This window comes from Trifolium pratense, linkage group LG5 (genome assembly GCF_020283565.1).
Source record: "Trifolium pratense cultivar HEN17-A07 linkage group LG5, ARS_RC_1.1, whole genome shotgun sequence".
Lineage (NCBI taxonomy): Eukaryota > Viridiplantae > Streptophyta > Magnoliopsida > Fabales > Fabaceae > Trifolium > Trifolium pratense.
The window spans coordinates 1,173,002-1,191,826 of NC_060063.1; the positions used below are offsets into that span (position 1 = coordinate 1,173,002).

The 18,825-nt window shown below is 32.2% G+C and overlaps 3 protein-coding genes across 3 annotated transcripts; 2 read left to right on the plus strand and 1 right to left on the minus strand.

Annotated features, from left to right (window-relative positions):
- Positions 1 to 1,947: 1,947 nt before the first annotated feature.
- LOC123884324 lies at positions 1,948 to 3,207 on the plus strand. Its single transcript, XM_045933403.1, has 3 exons — positions 1,948 to 1,958; positions 2,260 to 2,864; positions 3,024 to 3,207. Exons 1-2 carry the CDS (start codon positions 1,948 to 1,950, stop codon positions 2,801 to 2,803), a joined length of 555 nt encoding a protein of 184 aa, XP_045789359.1. The 3' UTR covers positions 2,804 to 2,864; positions 3,024 to 3,207.
- Positions 3,208 to 3,227: 20 nt separating this feature from the next.
- LOC123883120 lies at positions 3,228 to 3,915 on the plus strand. Its single transcript, XM_045931845.1, has one exon. The coding sequence runs from the start codon at positions 3,229 to 3,231 to the stop codon at positions 3,913 to 3,915; it is 687 nt and encodes a 228-aa protein (XP_045787801.1). The 5' UTR covers position 3,228.
- A 3,545-nt stretch (positions 3,916 to 7,460) lies between these two features.
- LOC123884607 (transcription factor bHLH68-like) lies at positions 7,461 to 17,857 on the minus strand. The gene is made up of 10 exons (XM_045933743.1): positions 17,347 to 17,857; positions 16,726 to 16,984; positions 15,945 to 16,019; positions 15,571 to 15,636; positions 10,718 to 10,783; positions 10,396 to 10,452; positions 9,355 to 9,399; positions 9,112 to 9,153; positions 7,729 to 7,876; positions 7,461 to 7,694 (listed from the first exon to the last, which is right to left on the minus strand). The coding sequence occupies exons 1-9, from the start codon at positions 17,583 to 17,585 to the stop codon at positions 7,742 to 7,744; spliced, it is 984 nt and encodes a 327-aa protein (XP_045789699.1). The 5' UTR covers positions 17,586 to 17,857; the 3' UTR covers positions 7,461 to 7,694; positions 7,729 to 7,741.
- Between the last annotated feature and the right edge of the window lie 968 nt (positions 17,858 to 18,825).

Here is an 18,825-nt window from a genome sequence, read left to right on the forward strand (position 1 = left end):
CACAGTTTCTCTAAAACTGGAATCAAAATCAAATAGCCATTCTTTGTTGCCTATCATGTGATTACTACAGCCAGAATCAAGGAACCAAACCTGATCACGTGTGTGAGCTGTTACTTCTTGAGCCATCATCAAGAGTTCTTCATGTTCATTGAATTCAGCATAGTTTGCACCTTCTTCCCAAGATGGACATTCACTCTGATAGTGTCCCAGCTTATGGCATTTATAACATTCAACAAATTCCTTAGAGATAGGATTGGATCTACCTCTTCCACGCCCCCTAGAACCACGTCCTCTTCCTCTGGTGGTGGTGGAATTACTTGAATTGCTGTTACTTCTGTCAAGATTGGAAGCTTTCAGAGCTTGCTCTTCATCTTTAGCTCTGTGCCTCTTCATCCTTCCTTCATGCACAAGAAGGCTGCTCTGCAAATCATCAATAGACATTGTAGTAACGTCTCTTGATTCTTCAATTGAGCAGATAACATATTCAAACCGCTGAGTCATAGATCTTGTGATCTTTTCAACAATAGTGGCTTGAGATAATGTTTCACCTTGTGATGTCATCTTTGTAGCAATTGCAAGAGTTCTTCGAAAGTAGTCATCTACTGATTCATCTTCTTGCATCAACAATAGCTCAAATTCACGCCTCAAAGATTGCAATTGAGCACGTTTCACCCTTGTTGAACCTTGATATTTCTGTCTCATAGATTCCCAAATACTTTTGGATGTGCTTCGATCAAGAATTGTTTCAAGAATTGCTCTATCAATGGATTGATACAAGTAATTCTTGACTTTAAGATCTTTCAACTTACTTTCCTCTGCAGCACGTATCTGTTCTTGCGTTGCATTTGCAGGAGCAACGGATACACCATGTTCAATCAAGCTCCAAAATTCCTTCGATCGCAGCAGGTTTTCCATGAGCTCAGCCCAATGATCATAGAATCCTTCGAATTTTGGAATAGATTGGTGAAATGGTGTAGAAGAATCCGCCATTGATAAAGCTTGGTGAAGCTTTACGTTGGAGGAAGAACGAAAAGAGAAGAGAAAGAAACGGTTACACCGTTGTAACTAACTTTTTCTGTTTTTGCAAAAACTGGATTTTGAGGTCTCCTGATACCAATTGTTGGTTTCAAGTGGCATTCTCTAGTTTATTCATCACATAACAAGTCCTTATATAGGAGTACAAGATATACAAGTAAGCACACACACATACAAGTGCTTAACTTGCTAACCAAGTCACTTCAGGCCAAGCTAGGCCAAGCCTGCTTGCCTTGCGCGCGCGCCCAACCATGCTCATTGGCACGCCATGAGCTGCTGAGCCTAACCTCAAGCTAAACAACACTAACACATATGACCTCCAAAAATTTAGAACCAGTTTTAGACATGACATCAAAATTCGTATTCATGAATATTTATCTGCATCTGCATCGATTTTGTCGGAGAAAATCTGAATTGTCTTGGTTTAAATTTTTTCTGATTTCCAAAAATTTAGGACCAGTTTAGATTTTTTCTGATTTCATAAGATAGAGGCGCGCACAAGGGGTAATGGGAACACTACTCAAGCTATTTGTTTGTATTTTGCTCAAAAACTTTGGAAGTTTGGAATTTGGTATTCAAGTGGTTGGTTTTGCATGTATAAGGATATTGGGTTGTGATGTTTTAAACAATTTTCTTATTCAACTCTTTCTTTTCTTTCTTTGTTGTTTATGTTTGAACCAATATTGTTTGAACTCCACACTATTTTTTTTCATCAAGATTTTATTCCATTGAATTTTTCTTAAGATCCTTTAATTGTATCATTTTTATTTTGTTTTTATTTAATATATTTTTCATTAGGGTAGTTCCTAGGTGGTTTGCTTAGTCTAATGTGGTTGGCAACTGCATGGTGTATAAATTCTCTTTAGGAAGAACATAGCCAATATTTTGGAGATGCGTGATCAAGTATTTATAATGGTCCTCTTGTATGAAAGAAATAAGTTATTATTTTTATTTGCAAAATCAAATAAGATCAATTTAATTAAATAGAGAGTTCAAACACTTAATGATTATAACTTTCAAACGCATTATTTGTAGTAGTTGAAACTCATAATTTTCTACTTCTTCATACTTAAATTGTGTGAATCTATTATTACTTTATACAAAGAAAAAAGATTTTAAAATTTCTCTACTCCACTCTCTTTCGCTCCCTTCTCTCTCCATTAAAATCCATGTCCTTCCTTTCTATTCGTTGAACCAAAACAAACACGTATATATTTCATAAAGGCGGAAGGAATTCATACAGGTGCGTGATAATCGTCAGAATCAACCTAGGCAACAACCTGATCATAATGAAACTGCAAGTGGGAGTGAAGCGCAACCCGATGCAAATGAACCTAATAAAGAGGATGTTGTGAATGTTAATCACATTAGCCAGTCTGGAAATGAAGACCAGGAGCTTGTGAATGGTAATGAGAATCTTCGAATAACTCAGGAAGTGCCTGAATTTGTGCCGGACACCCCCAGTAGTGACAAGCTTACTGATGAGGCGATAGAGACAATAGATCATGATTTCAATGTCAATGATGATAATCCAAATATACCCAAGGTGGTTCATCAGGATGTGCAAATCTTAAAATCCAATCCGGCGGATATGGCGGAGGAACAGAGGAATAATCAGGAAGAAGAATTAGCTCTAGACAACACGGATGATCAACCTTTCGAGATTGTTCTCACTAAGTCGCAGAAAAAGACAAAGAAAAGGCAAGAGCAGCAAGCCAGGACGCGTGTTACCCTCACTAGGGCAGGATCCCGAAATCTTGCCAAATGAATTGCATCTTTTGGAACATAAGGGGAATTGCCAACCCTTCGTCTAAATTGGCATTTAAAAGGTTATGTACTCTACACAAACCTAGTTTTTTCTTTATTGCTGAACCTTGGATACATTTTCATAAATTTCCTAAGAGTTTACTTAATTCTGTTAATATGAAATTTTTTGCCGTTAATGATAGAGGAACTAATGATCCCAATCTTTGGTGCTTTTGTTCCAGTGATATCAATCCTACTGTCTTGCACACTTCAAATCAACATGTTTCATTTATGATCAAAATTTCTGAGCAAAACATGGTTTTTAGTGCTATTTATGCTTCCACTGATTATCAAAAGAGAAGAGATCTATGGGCTGCTCTTAATGCGGAGCAATCAAATAGTGATCTTCCTCGTTGCTTTATTGGAGATTTCAATATTATTCTTGGCATGCATGAATATAGGGGAAGTAATACTCCAGCCAGAATTTGTTATGAAGATTTTCAGGATTGGACCAATTCTCATAATCTTATTCATCTGCCTACTAAAGGGGCACGCTTCACTTGGGCAAATGGTAGAAGAGGTAGGGGATATACCGAAAAATGGTTGGACAGGTCAGTTTGTAATACTTTATTTATTGATGCTTGGTCCTCGATTAGTTGCAATACGCTCATTAAAAGTGAGTCGGACCATTATCCCATTATGCTACATCTTCACAACAACAATAATGTGAGACATGCTTCTCCATTCAAATTCCTTCGTATGTGGTCTAAACATGATGACTGTGTCAATGTCGTTAAACAGGTTTGGAATTCTTCTATCTATGGTTGTCCTATGTTTATTTTATCTCAAAAATTAAAAACTCTTAAGTCTCACCTTAAGAATTGGAATAATAATGTGTTTGGTAATGTGCATTTAAAAGTTGAAGAAACTGCTACTCATTTGGATTTAATTCAGCAACATATTGATGCTACTGGTTATAATGATATTCTGATGGAGCAGGAAAGAGTTGCTAAGTTGGAGTATGCTAAGGCTCTTCACTTTGAAGAAGACTTCTGGCATGAAAAAGCAAGAATTAAGTGGCATACTGACGGTGATCGTAATACTCAGTATTTCCATCAGTTAGCCAAAGTTTGATATACAACTAAGCTTATTTCTTCTCTCCGTAATGGTGATGATTTAATAACTAATGCAAGTGATATTGAGAGTCATGTTGTAAACTATTTTAAAGATATTTTTAGCTCTCCTAACATGTGTCTTGATAATGGTATTATTGATCAAGTTATCCCTAACCTTATTACGGATGATCAAAATATTTCTCTTACTTGTCTTCCTAGTATGCAGGAGGTTCATGATGCTGTTTTTTCTATGAATAAAGACGGGGCTCCGGGTCCAGATGGTTTCGGAGCTATTTTTTATCAAACTTATTGGGACATAATTTCGAATGATGTGTACAAGGCCGTGTTGCAATTTTTTTCTAATGGTTGGATTCTTCCTAACTATAACTCTAATAATGTGGTTCTTATTCCTAAGTCTCATGAAGCAGATGCTATTAATCACTTCAGGCCTATTGCTCTTGCTAACTTCAAGTTCAAGATTATTTCAAAAATATTGGCAAGTCGACTTGCTATGGTTGCTCCTACCATCATTTCTTCCAATCAAAGAGGCTTCATTCCAGGGAGACAAATTTCTGATTGCATTTGTTTAACATCTGAGGCTATTAACATGTTAAATAACAAAACTTTTGGTGGCAATCTTGCCATGAAGATTGATATTAGGAAGGCCTTTGACACTTTAGACTGGGACTTTCTCCTAAAAGTGCTTCACACTTTTGGTTTTAGTCCTGTGTTTTGTAATTGGATCAAAGTGATTCTTCATTCAGCATGTCTGTCTATTGTTATCAACGGCCGACCGTCCGGTTACTTTACTTGCAAAAGAGGGGTTCGTCAAGGGGATCCATTATCTCCTATTCTTTTTTGTTTAGCAGAGGAAGTTTTAAGCAGAAGCATTACAAAGCTTGTTGAAGATGGATCTCTTCAGCTTATTCCTGGAACTCGGGGTAATTCTGTTCCCTCTCATATTCTTTATGCTGACGATGTTATGATTTTTTGCAGGGCAACTCTAGCTAATATTAATATTCTTAAGGGACTTTTTCAACTTTATGGAGAAGCTTCTGGACAAATCATTAACCCATCTAAGTCCACTTTCTATGTTGGATCTATTTCTGCTACCAGAACTAATAGAATTGCTGATATGTTGAGTTTCTCTATTGGAACTTTGCCTTTTATTTATCTTGGTGTGCCTATTTTTAAAGGGAAGCCAAAAGCTTGCCATCTTCAACCGATTGCGGATAGAATTAAAGCTAAATTAGCTGCTTGGAAAGCCTCTCTGTTATCCATTGCAGGCAGAGTTCAGATTGTTAAGAGTATTATTCATGGAATGTTGATCTATAGTTTCATGATATATGCTTGGCCTATTAGTCTGTTGAAAGATGTTGACAGGTGGATTAGAAATTTTATCTGGAGTGGTAATGTAGATCAGAGTAAATTAGTTACTGTTGCTTGGGATAAAGTTTGCACTCCCACCAATGAAGGAGGTCTTGGTCTTCGTTCTTTAAGACATATTAATGAAGCTGCGAATCTTAAATTGTGCTGGGAATTATTTACATCATCTAATCATTGGGCGTCCCTTCTCAGAGCTAGGGTGATGCGTAGTTATGGTATTATTGATTATCATATTTCTTCTTCTATTTGGTCAGGTATCAAGCATCATATACCTAGTGTTACTGATAATACTTGTTGGCAACTTGGTAAGGGTGACCAGATTAATTTCTGGACAGATTCTTGGGTGGGTGACCCTTTGTGGACCTTTTGGATATTCCTCGCCATTCTCATGCTCTATTACAGGCTAAGGTGGCACACTTTATTGCTAATGATCATTGGCTTATTCCTCACTCTATTACTTCCAGATATCCTAATTTGGTGCCGTTATTAAATTCTGTCACTATTCCTGTCAGTAAAGCTAATGATGAGTTAAGATGGATTCATTCTGATAGCGGGGTCCTTTCTTTTAAAGATGCTTACTTGTTTCACAGACCTATAGGGCAACATATTCCTTGGGCTAAAATTATTTGGTGCGATGATATTCCTCCCTCTAAATCTTGTTTGATGTGGAGAATCATGCATAATAGATTACCTACAGATGATCTTCTCTCTCGTAGAGGTTGTTATATTGTCTCCAAATGCGATCTTTGTGGGGAGGCTGCTGAAACCATACATCATATTTTTTGTGATTGTTGTTTTTCTAAGGATATTTGGCATTGGTTTGCCTCTGTTCTTTCCTTGCACGTTGACACAAGTACTGTTAGTTCTATTTTTGATATTTGTAACAAAAATTGGAACTCTCAATGTAAAACTGTTGTTATTTCTGCAGTTGTTAATATTTTTAATACTATATGGTGGTGCAGGAACCAACATAGATTTGAGGGAAAATCTATTCATTGGAGATCTGCGGTCAACTCAATTATCTCCAATGTTTCTTTATCTGGGAATTTATCTAAAAAAGCTTCTTTCATTTCCATGCAGGAATTCATCATTTTGAAAGCTTTTAATGTCAATGTCCATCATCCCAAAGCACCTGTCATCAAAGAAGTATTGTGGCAACCTCCGCTTTATAATTGGGTTAAATGCAACACAGATGGTTCAGCGTTGGGTAGCCCTGGTCTTGCTTCTTGTGGGGGTATTTTTAGAGACTATACTGCTACTTTTCTAGGGGGGTTTTCTACTAATATTGGAAACTCTTACGCCCTTCATGCTGAACTTATAGGTGTTATGACTGCTATTGAGATCGCTCATTCAAAAGGGTGGAACAAACTTTGGATTGAATCCGATTCACAATTGGTTAATTTAGCTTTTAAGTCCGCCCATATTGTCCCTTGGAAGCTTCGTAATAGATGGTTCAATTGCTTGACGTTGACTAAAACGATGCATTTTAGAGCGACTCACATTTATCGTGAAGGGAACTGTTGTGCAGATCGAATGGCTGCTTTAGGCATTAATGTTAATGGTTTGTACTGGTGGGACAATGTTCCGCCGAGTGTTCAAGGAGATTATATTAGTAATTTAATGGGTCTTCCGTCTTTTAGATTTCATTAAATCCACTGCACTCTTTTTCCCTATCCTTGGTTTTATCCCTTGGGGTTTTCCAGGAAAGGTTTTTAATGAGGTAGTGGTAGGTTCCTTGTATTATTGTTTCCTTGGGTTTTGGTCTAGTCCCCCCAAGTTTGTCTCTTTTTCTTTCTTTTTAATAAATTTATTAGGGTGCTGCAAATGATAGGTGATGATTACGGGGTGCCAACATAGTTGGGATGTCATAATTATCATGTGATGCCTTTGCACGCTAATGTTTTATAAAAAAAAAAAATATTTCATAAAGAGTACGTACCGGTAATAACATGTTTTTTTTTTTTTGTTAAGAAGCTAATTAGTCCATTCAAATTGACACTAAAAGAATTGAACCTGAGACCTAAAAGAGAAGCACTTTCAAGTCCCAATTCAATACCATCAGACTAATCAGAGTGGGTTTTACGGGTAATAACATGTTAGTAAGCAGATTGCATATACATATTGAAATAAACGCATTAATAATACCACCATCTTAAATAATATATTATACTTTGCTAATGAAAACAAAGAAAAGTTTGATTTCACATGAATCAATAAATAATAAGTCTTAATTAATTAAGGGCTTGCAAAATACTAGTTCATCATGGCTAAGCTAGCACACATTTTATTCAGGAAATTATGAAGTATAGCATCATGAGCAATCAGCCTTAATCTTGAGCAGATTGACTGCTCATGATATTATATCATTTTCCATGAATTTAATTATCTATTTAATTTGCATGCTAGCATATATTAATTTATATCTATATGCTGCCCCAATAATTATTTAAATTTGGTCTTTACTGAAAACCTCCTCCAAGGGCAGGTGCCCAATAATCAGCTCCATTGTCACTCCCAACTTGTAGTGTGCATGAAACTGGAACAAGACACAGCCCTCTGCTCTTTAGGTCCTTCTTTGGTTCTTGTTGAGAAACCTGATTTTTTATTACCAACATTGAAAAACACATAAGAATTTAAAACAAAATAAATTAGTTTTTATTATCACTATAAAAAATAATTTGAATTACAAATTGAAAAAAATTTAGAGACGAAGACAATAATTTGGATATTTTTTTACGAAATAATTCGGATCATTAATTTTGACGGGTCTAAATTTCAAAGATAAAATTTGAGAAAAATGATTTTTCATGGTCTATTTTTTAGGAATGTTTGTTTGAAACATAACTTTGGGGGTGACTTTTTTTTTTGTTACAACTTTGGAAGTGACTGACCGACTGATAATGAACTTGATCAAATGAAGGACGTTACTATTTTTAGTAAGTTTTAATAATTTTTTATTTTTGATTATTTAATATTTATTATTTTACTAAAGAAGATAATGGTGCACCTTTAAACTTTTTTAGAAGTTCATATTAGACACATTCATTAATTTTCAAAGAACTTTTTAGAAAAACATGCAAGTTAATTTTGGTTTGTTTATTATTATGAAAATCATTTTTTTTAATACAAAAATAGGTATTAAAAATGATTTTCTTGAGAAGCCTAAGTTAAGTTTTTTTTTTTTTGGTTGACAGCTACTGGCCTAGCTTTTTTTGAGCTTATGCAAATAGCTTATGCAATATAAATTAAGTTTTATGTTATTTTATAAGTTCACAACAGTGAAAATTGTAATTTTATAAGCTATTTTATCATAAACTACCATGACAAACTTATAATAATATATAAAAATTGCATAAGTTGTTTGTATAAGCTCCAAATAAGAGGAAAAAAAGTCGGGGCAAACGATACCTAAGTTAAGTTAAATAGCTTTTTGTCAACAAAAAAAAAAAGTTAAGTTAAATAGCTTCTCATTTGAACCAAAGTTTTAGAGTTTTTTTTCTTATTCACATTTTTCTTAACAAACAGTTGAAAACTTCTAAAATTGGAGAAGTCTAATATGAACCTCATCCAAAAATAGACTTACTATATTTAATAAATTTTAATAAAATATTAAATATAATATTTTTATTATCATAAAATTTAAGTTTTACTCAAAGTGTTAAGGGTCCACCCTTGGACCATTTTTTAGAGTTCCATTGGACAGGCCCAAAAGTGATTATTTTGTTTTAAAAAAGTGATGAGTAGTAATGTATTATAGTAGTGACAATTAATAATTATAAACGAAAAGAAACAAGGCTTCATTTAATTTGTATTTTGAGAACATAATTACCTCTTCAACTGCTTTCCTCTTCAAGCTATTTTCATTTAAAAGCTGCAATCAGAAAAAGCAAAATAAAATTATAATTTAAATAATTAATTAAATAGTTAACTAGTAGTAGCATTCAACTTGTGAAGATTTAATACTACTATGTTTCTTCATTTAATAATAGAATTAATTACTAATGTAAAGTAAGTTTTTAGAAATACAAAATTCCCAAACCCCTTTAAGGATCCAATGAATTGAAAAGCATACCTGACCAGGGTCTTCAGGGAATAAACAATTCTTCTCTCCTTGAACCTAAGATTAAATAATTAGAATCATCATTCATCACTCAATTAGTACCACCTAATTATCCATTAATTAGTACATTTTTGAGCAATTACTTTCTCTCCTTTCCTCTAAAAGTAATTTCTCATACATAATAAGAGTTGAAGTTTGAACCTCTTGTTTAAAAGATGTAAGCGTATCGTGTCATATAACGATTGTTGACAATATTAATCTTTAAGATAAAAAATTATAACTCTTTTAGGTTTTACGGTTAAAACAATGACATGATTAAAAACATGTTAATACATGTTATACTTTTATTTTTCGTTGTCTTAGTTAAACCAATATCAATTAAGTCATTATTTCAGTCATAAAAATGAGTACGATCATCGGTGGCGGAACTGAAAAAAAAAGTTGGGGTGGGCCAAAAAAAAATTTATAATGTATAAATTAAAAAAAAAAAAGTTGCACCAATAATGTAAAATAATTTTACATTAATAGTACCCGTTTATTCTGCCAAATCATTTCATTAGTTCCCATTAAACTCTAAGCACCAATTTATATTTCATAAAAAAATTAAGTCATAATAAGCACAAATTGAAAAAACATGTTTTGCAGGATTCGAACTCACAACATGAGTATGTAATGGTATGCTACGAGCCACTAGGCTAGTGCTTATATTTTGAAATTGTACGTGTAACCACATATATATCTAGTATAATTGTTTATTTTATAATAAAATCAAGGGTATATTACTAATTTCCTATTTTTCCAGGGTGGTCGCGGCTCACCCCAACCCCACCCTAGTTCCGCCAGTGACGATCATCAACATATACTTTCAAACAACAATATATGCCGTCATTAAAATTTTAAATATATTTTAAGAATTGGTCCCCGTGCAAGTGGTCCATATTAGAATTTTCCTTGAAACGATAACAATGTTAGTTTTTTAATTAATAATTGAGCACAAATTATTCATATATTTATTTCTTCTGGCTGTTAAAAAAAAATTATATGAATTCTTACTGAATGTTGTTGCCTTGTGTTTCCTGATCCATTGTTCAAGTATGGTAAGCTAAGAGCCTGCATAATTCCAAAGATATATATGAAGATATAATAAAAGAGTTCATTTTTAGAACTTTGAATATATAACTAAGCTAAAAAAAATACATGTGTTTATTTTTCTCAAAAATAAAAAATGATATAGTATGTTGAATTGAAGAACACAAATAGTACTACTAGTAGTACATGTGAAAATGGAACTTTAAAAGCGTGCTAATACACTGAGTAGTTGTGTATGGTGTTTGGAAAAATAAAGTGAAGTAAAAAAACATGAAAGCAGAATTACCTCAATTTGACTCTGAAGGAATCTGATGTAACCAATAGCTTCTAACAAGACAGAGGCTGTGTCAGTCTGCAAAAGTTAAATATACCATACCACTGTCATATTCCATGTCATCACTTTTTTCATTTAATAGTACTACAAATGCAATAAATAAAGTAACTTTTTAAACCCTCTAAAATATCATGCAGAGAAATAATAATAAATATAAATAGAAGGGGGAAAATTTATAACAATGAAAGTTTTTATAAATAATTGATTCCTAAAAATTACTACTTGAATGTATTTTTGGTACAATAAGGTAGAAATAAAGAAAGAAACTATCTGGTAAACCAAGTCCCAAATTACTTGAATGTATAGTATAATCTTTAAGGCTTAAATGCACTTTTGATCCCCCTATTTTCAAAAAAATGAAGTTTTGGTCCCCCTATTCTAAAAATCAACTTTTTAGTCCCCCAATTTTATTTTATTTTTAGTTTTGATCCCCCATTCCATTTTAAGGCTAATTTTGTTGATGTGGCATTGCCATTAATGCATATCAGCGTCCACGTGGATAAATTTAATATCCATGTCATTATTTGTTTTTAATTCAATAAAACTTATTTTATAAAATAATTTAATTATTAAAATTATAGTATTTTTTAAAAAGAAATCAATAAAAAAATAATTCAAAAACATCAAAAATCACACAAAACAATCCATAGTTCCCATTATCATCATCTAGTTATCCAGTTATCCTTACTCTTCTTATCAACCCAGAAAACAAAATAATCACGTTTCATCATCATATCATCATCGTAAACTCATTAAAATAAAAAATCCAAAAATTCATAACCTCTAATTTATTAAACCTAAGAAAAAACAAACAATCACAACATGGACATGATCCTCTTTGATTCAAATCAAACAATTGCATATTGAAAGCAAGTTTTGTGTTTCAAGAACCTCCAACTTTCATCATCATCCAACTTTATATAAAACCAATCTAGAATTAAACTTCAAACTTAAAATAATTTTTGGGTTTTCATTCAAACTCATCCAAAGTCATAGATAGTTTAAAGAGTATGAATAATTTCTATTGAAACACAAAATCATCTCTAATTTTTTTCGTTTTTAAAAATCCAAAAATTGTTGACTTTGAACGGAAACCATAGGATTGGTGAAATCCATAAGGAAGGATTCTCTCCGACGGTGAATAAAATTCTAGTAGTTGAAGGTTTGATAATTAAGGTTTCAAATTTCATTTTTTATAAAATTTAACAATTATTATTTCAGTTGAATATATAATTCTAACAATTAAAATATTCTATAAATAAAGTTTTATTGAATTTAAAAATATATAATAATGACATGGATATTAAATTTGTCCACATGAATGTTGCCACATCATTAGTTACAAGGTCACATCAACAAAATTAACCCCAAAATAGGATGGGGGATCAAAACTAAAAAAAAATGAAAATAGGGGGACTAAAAAACTGGTTTTTAAAATTAGGGGACCAAAACTTCATTTTTTTGAAAATAGGGGGACTAAAAGTGCATTTAAGCCAATCTTTAATTTAAAATGGTATGAATATATTTTAAGAACTTGTCTTGAAAGTTAATTTGTTTTAAAAAAAGTTGGAGATGGGAGGAGTAATATTTAGTTTATTAATCAAGTGATATTTGAAGAGGAAACACCTATGCTTTTAAAGGTGTGGAAAACCTGACAGTGCCCCTTGACGGGTTCTTCGTGATGGGTTGCCGGCTCGTTATAATCTCTTGCGGCCGGATGTTATTTTGAATGCATGTGCCTCTATGTGTGCGCTTTGTGGTTTATGGTCTGGATCAGTTGATCATTTGTTCATATCTTGAATCCAAATTTCATCTATCTGGTGTTCTATTCTTAAGTGGTTGGGAGTTGAGTGGGTGTCCCCTTGTGGTATCGTAGGGTAGTTTGAGATTTTCTTGGGTTTGGGTTTCAGTAGAAAAAATAGATTGGGGTGGATGTTAATTTGATAAACTATTGTGTGGGCTATTTGAAACTCGTGAAATGATGTTTGTTTTTTGGAATGAACGTTTTCTGCTGAGTGTCTCGTCGATATATAGGATGAAACTTTTATCTTGAAATTCTAGGTAAGAATCCTAGTACCATCTGTTCCTTTTACGAGTGGGCTAAGCAACCTATTTTTTGCAGGAACCGATAGAGTTTGGTGGAGTGTGGAGCTGAGTCTCCTTAGATCTGGTTGGTTGGTGACCTCTTGAATTTGTCCTTCTTCTTGGTTGATCCTTGTTTCCCTCTCTAAGGGATTTCAGATCTTCTTGTAATTGAAGGTTAGAAGTGTTTAGTTTTTGTTGGTGTGTCTCTAGCTTTGTATGTGTGTGTTTTTTAGAGCATGTTAACCGCATGTGGACAGTACCTCTGCCTCCTCTTGTTTTCGGTGTTTTTCCTTGTACTTTTTTCGTATTTTATATATTATATTTTTTCCATTAAAATAAAAAGATGCACGCTTATCTATAATGATAATATATTATTAAGAAAAATTAACAAAACATAATTAGAGATAAAAATAAAAAATTTCGCCTCTAATTTCCTTGTTAAAATGTAATAGTTAATGAAATCTATTAATAACAGTCTTAAAAAAAATCGATTAATAGCATTTTCATTTTCTTCTCGAAATTTTTTTGTAACATTTCGCGTTATGAGTTAAAGTGTTTGGATGTGTGACCTTAACAAATAAAATTGAAATCTCATGAGGGTAATTTTTTCTTGGCATTAACCCACTGTCATTGGGGCCACACTAGTAATTTAGACTTTAGAATTGTTTCCACTAAAATTTTAGAACTTTTATTTGGCTAATTCGTCATGATCACCTTTTAACAAATTATCGGAAGTGTAAAATGCACATCGGTGAGCCATGGTGTAATCATTGTGTGGATGTGGTTGATCACACTTTACATGTGTTGAGAGATTGTCCCTTAGCAAAAAGTGTTTGGTGTAATTTGTTAAATGGTGAGGAGAGATTGGTTCTTTACAGCTACTCTTGATGAGTGGATTGTGTTAAACATAAAGAAGCAGCTTGGGCGATTCAAGAACTTGAGCTGGGCTAGTGTTTGGGCTACTAGTTGCCACTACCTTTGGCTATGGAGGAATAAGGAAGTGCATGGAGACAATAGATTGCGTCCTCTACAGCCTTGGCAACTTACTTTGAGATGGGTTCTCCAGTACTTTGAAGCTGATGTTAGTGGTATTGTGATAGCAAATTGGCAAAAGATGGAAACTGTTATTTCTTGGCAATGTCCGGTTGAAGGTTGGTTATGTTTGAACACGGATGGGGTAGTAGAGGACACACAACAGCTAGTTGTGGTAGCTTACTTAGAAATCGGATGGACACTGGCTTGATGGTTTTTCTAGAAACTTGGGTCGGTGTAGTGCGTATATAGCGGAGCTTTGGGAAGTTCATGATGGTCTTTGTCTTGCGCGTGACAAAGGTGCCACAAAGGTAGTGGTGAATGTAGATTTGAGCGTTGTTGTGCACACTCTTAATAGCATGACTGGTGGTAGTGTTATAGGATGGCGCGTATTCAGGAAATTTGACGATTGTTAGTAGGGGTGTACATGGATTGGGCAAATTCGGTCAACTCGGTCAAACTCACCCAATCCAACCCAAAAAAGTGGGTTGGGTCGGACAATTGGGTGGATATGTATTTCAAAAGTGAAAAACCCATTAAAAAATCGGGTTTCGGGTAAAACCGGACCCAACCCAAAAAACCCACTGACCCATTAGTGTTATGTTTTTTTAAAATATTTTTTATAAAAATACTAAAGATTTTGTCATTTAATCGTTAAATATTTTTATAGTGAAAATAAGTTATACTACTTTTTAAGAAAATAAAAATATTGAATAATTTTTATAAACAAATATGATAATTCATCGCACTATTTTAAAAAAATAAAAAGATTGAATAATTTTTATAGATAAATATGATAATTCATTGCACTATTTTTAATAGTGAAATAAAGTTAGGATATTTTTCAAGAAAATACAATGGGTGAGTTATTTAACTTAATTTTATGAAAAAATATGATGATTTTTCATTTAAATATTTAGTATTAAAAAAATAGAAAAATAATTTGGGTAACCCACGACTCAACCTAATCCAACCCGAAAATTAGTGGATTTACCCAACCCGGCCCAATGTTGTAACAAGTGGTTATTTTACTTGAGCCAATCCGGAATACCTCATGTGGTTCGGGTTTTGGTTTTGACCAAACCCAACCCAAACGGGCCCACGTACACCCCTAGTTGTTAGTGTTGGATTGGGAGATAAAGATGTGTCATTTCTACCGTGAGGCGAATGTATATGCCGACGCACTTGCTAACATGGGGTGTGAACATGGTCCGGGAATTCGGTTATATGAGCAATGTCCCTTCCGACTAAGCTCATTGTTATTAGTTGATGTTATGAGGATAACTATCCTTAGAGTCATTGTTACTTAGACCCTTTTTATATATAAAAACAAAATTTAAACAGTTCGTCATAGGAGAACTTATTAAAATTACTTGGTTTCATTAGTGTCATTTTAATTATAATAATTTCCAATTTTTTCAATTAAAAAAAAATGTCATTATGCTTTGGCCGAAGTTTTTTTTTTTCTTTAAAAAATTTCTTCCACTTTTTGGATTGAGTGGGGATAAGAAAGTGTTTTTTTGATAAATAAGAAACTTTTTTTTAGGTCTAAAACCAAACCTATAAGAAACTTTACTTAATAAAGAAAATTGAATTGCTAACGCCTTTCAATTAAAGAGGATAAGATAAGTTAAAATTAATGTGCATTAAATTTTGATTGAATAAACTAGGATTAACTAATTAATTACCTTTCCAAATGGGGAAACAAGCTGATGAAGGGCAGTAATTCTATCACCTAATTTCTCCTTCCTAACCTGAAAAATTAAGAAAGAAGATATCATGAAAATGTGTAGGACAAGTGCACATGCTAAAAAGTTGGCTATATTTTGTTGTTGTATTAGGCTTATTTTGATTCTTTTTTTTTTCTTTCTTTTTTTCTATGATTGTAAATTGATGAAACAAAGTAGATAAAGAATAATTGTGATTGAGAATTGGACAAACAAAGAAAGACAATAGTTACTACCCACATGGTGTTTATGTGTGTTTATTTGTGTGTTTGTATGCATGAAAGAGAGTTAAGATGTTGGAATTTTCTTCATGGAAGTTTGCATTATATTCATACCTTGAAGGTAGTTTGAGTTGTAGCTTGTTGAACCCTAGCTTTCTTCATAACCCCACCAGATGCACTGCTGTTGCACTTGTAAATATGTGAAAAAAATTGGTTAATTAATTAAATTTTTACTAAATTTCTAAAAAAAATAAAATTGATGTCGCGACCGAGATCACATTGTTGCTACTCAAAAAGTTGAAATAATGACAAATTTAATGGAAAAAAATTACAAAGTTCATCTCTAATTTTTTCGTTACATTGTTAAAAAAAAAAAAAAAAAAAAAAAAGAGTTTCCTGACCAATTTTATTTATTTTTCTCTAATTTTTATTGTTATTTTAACTTTTTTTTTTATAATTTTGGGATTGTGGCTCATTTTGTTTAAAGATAAGAGAAACAAATTTATCAAGCTTTTTACCCCACAATAAAGAACCACTTATGATTCAAACCAAAAAAGGTTGGGAAATCTTGCCTTTAACACTTGTATATGTTTTTCGTCAAAAAAAAAAACACTTGTATATGTTTATTGGAAATTAAAATATGATTTTTAATTAAATATTCTAAAACATGGAAGCTTTTTTGATCTTGGACAAGTTAATTAAAGGACAAAGGTGTTAATATTGGTAAAGTTTCTTGAAAAGTGAGTTTAATTTGTGCAACTCATTGACCAAGAAAAGAAAAAGGTAATATGAATTCATAAAAGCTCTATAGCCATGGATCCTTAATGAAAAAGTTATGTAATTTTTTTTTTTAATAATCAAAATTTATTAATATGGAATCTATTCCCTTCCTTACCTCAGAAGATCGATCTTGTGGTGGATGCCTCACTTCAATATTATTATTATTATTATTGTTAGAAAAATCCAACATGTTGTTTGTGTTGAAACTTGTCACACATGAATTAAGTTCTTCATTTCCATGTCCATATGCATAGCTATTTCCTGAACTTTCTTGTTTAACATCAACAAGAGAAGCATTTGGAGCTTGACTCATTAGCATTTGATTTTGAAATTGGCTCATACCAATCCTATCTTCCTCACCCACAATTCCACTCCTAAATATAAAAAAATAAAATAAAATAAATTAGTTAAAAACAATTCATAAAAAAAAAAAAGTAAATTAAAAACAATTGATTAGATTTTGATCCTTCCTTAATCAAACATGCATGTATATTCTTCACCATAATGGTTATAGAACAAGCCTATATCCATATTCAACTACTAAAAAAATAGTGATTGGAAAAAAAAATTCTCTAATTCCTTCGTCACTAAATTTAGTGACTGATTTAGAGATCGATTTCACGTTTTTAAATTTCTCTCTATTTTTTTCGCTAAATATAACTTTTTAGTAGTGATTTGCATAAATATAATTATGTGAGTGTTTGTGTGTAATTAAGAAAGAGAAAGAGAGAGATACATGAGTAGTTGGCTCCATGATTCAGGAAGCTCTTGATGATTGTCATGAAAAGAAGGAAAAGGAAGAGATGAAGAATTTTGTGTATAATTAGGGATGAGAAAATTAGAATTAGGAGTTGAAAAGAAAGGAGAAGGTTGTGGAGATGGAGGCCTCATGTTATTGATATTGATGTTCCACCAATTAGGGTTACTAGCCATCATTTGTTGCACTGGTGAACTTTGCACAACACCTCTATTCATGCCTATAACTTCTTCAACCCTTTGAGAATTTTATTACAAATAAAGAGAGAGAGAGAGAGAGAGAGAGAAATTTTTCCTTTCTCTTTTCTCCCTTTCTTTCTTGATGTTCTTGCCTAAATAAAAAAATGTCTTTGTAGAAACTTTGAGAGGTCTTATTGAGGTTGATTAAGTAGGGGAAGCACCACACCATTGGTTGGACCAATTTTTGAAAGAGTTTGAATTATAATCATAGAGTTTTGAGAACATTTTGTCTTTGTTTACTCTCTTTTCTTCCTTTATTATTTATTGCTTAGCTTTTCTTTTCTTTTGTTTTACTTTCGTGTTATCTCTTTTCTTTAATTGCTTTTTTATTTCCTCCTATTACTTTTGCTTTATCTTAAAGCGTGACATAAAAGGTAACAACAATTCTCATAATTATAAAATTACTATGTGTGGCTATATATGTGTTTATATATCTCTTAAAAAAATGCGTCTATATTGTATTAAAAAGAATAATTTTAAAGTTTCAAGAAATTGAATATACCAATAAAAATATCCTATTTACAACTAGCAAAAAAAAATCCGAGTATTTACACGGGTCCGTTGATTTTTAATTGATAAATAAAGTTAATATTATAAAATTTTAAAAATTTATCAAATTTTTTAAAATATCAATATTAATGTAATTTTTTCATAAAATATTTCTTTATTTTATATATGAAAATCTGTCAAAATATATTTTCAATGCACTCCATTTTGAATTTTATGTGCTATATACGTAGATACGATTTTTATGTCTCCTATATATGAATAAATATTTTTTTCAGAGACAAATACTTGTCTCATATTTTCTTTTATATTTATTAGTGACATATTTATTCTGTATTTTGGTTATATATCTATGACATATAATTTTCCCTTGTTTATTAATTTTTTTTTTAACAAGCCGTTTTTATTAATTTTATTTAACGTTTTAACAAATTTCAGGTTTTCTTAATAAAGTTTTGCAGAGTTAGTTAAATATATTCAATAAATTTTGTTGTATGTTAAGTGACATTATAAATTAGAGAAAAATCATTAAGTGATATTTTGAAAATATCAATATTGCCGTAGTATTTTTATAAAATACTTACTTATTTTATAGATGGAAAGCCGTTAAAATATTGTCTTTTGTTTGTTGCAGATTTTACGTGCTTATATTTGGCAACGGAGCGTCATGGGGGATGAAAAAGTGCTTCTACGTGTGTTACATGGATTAATG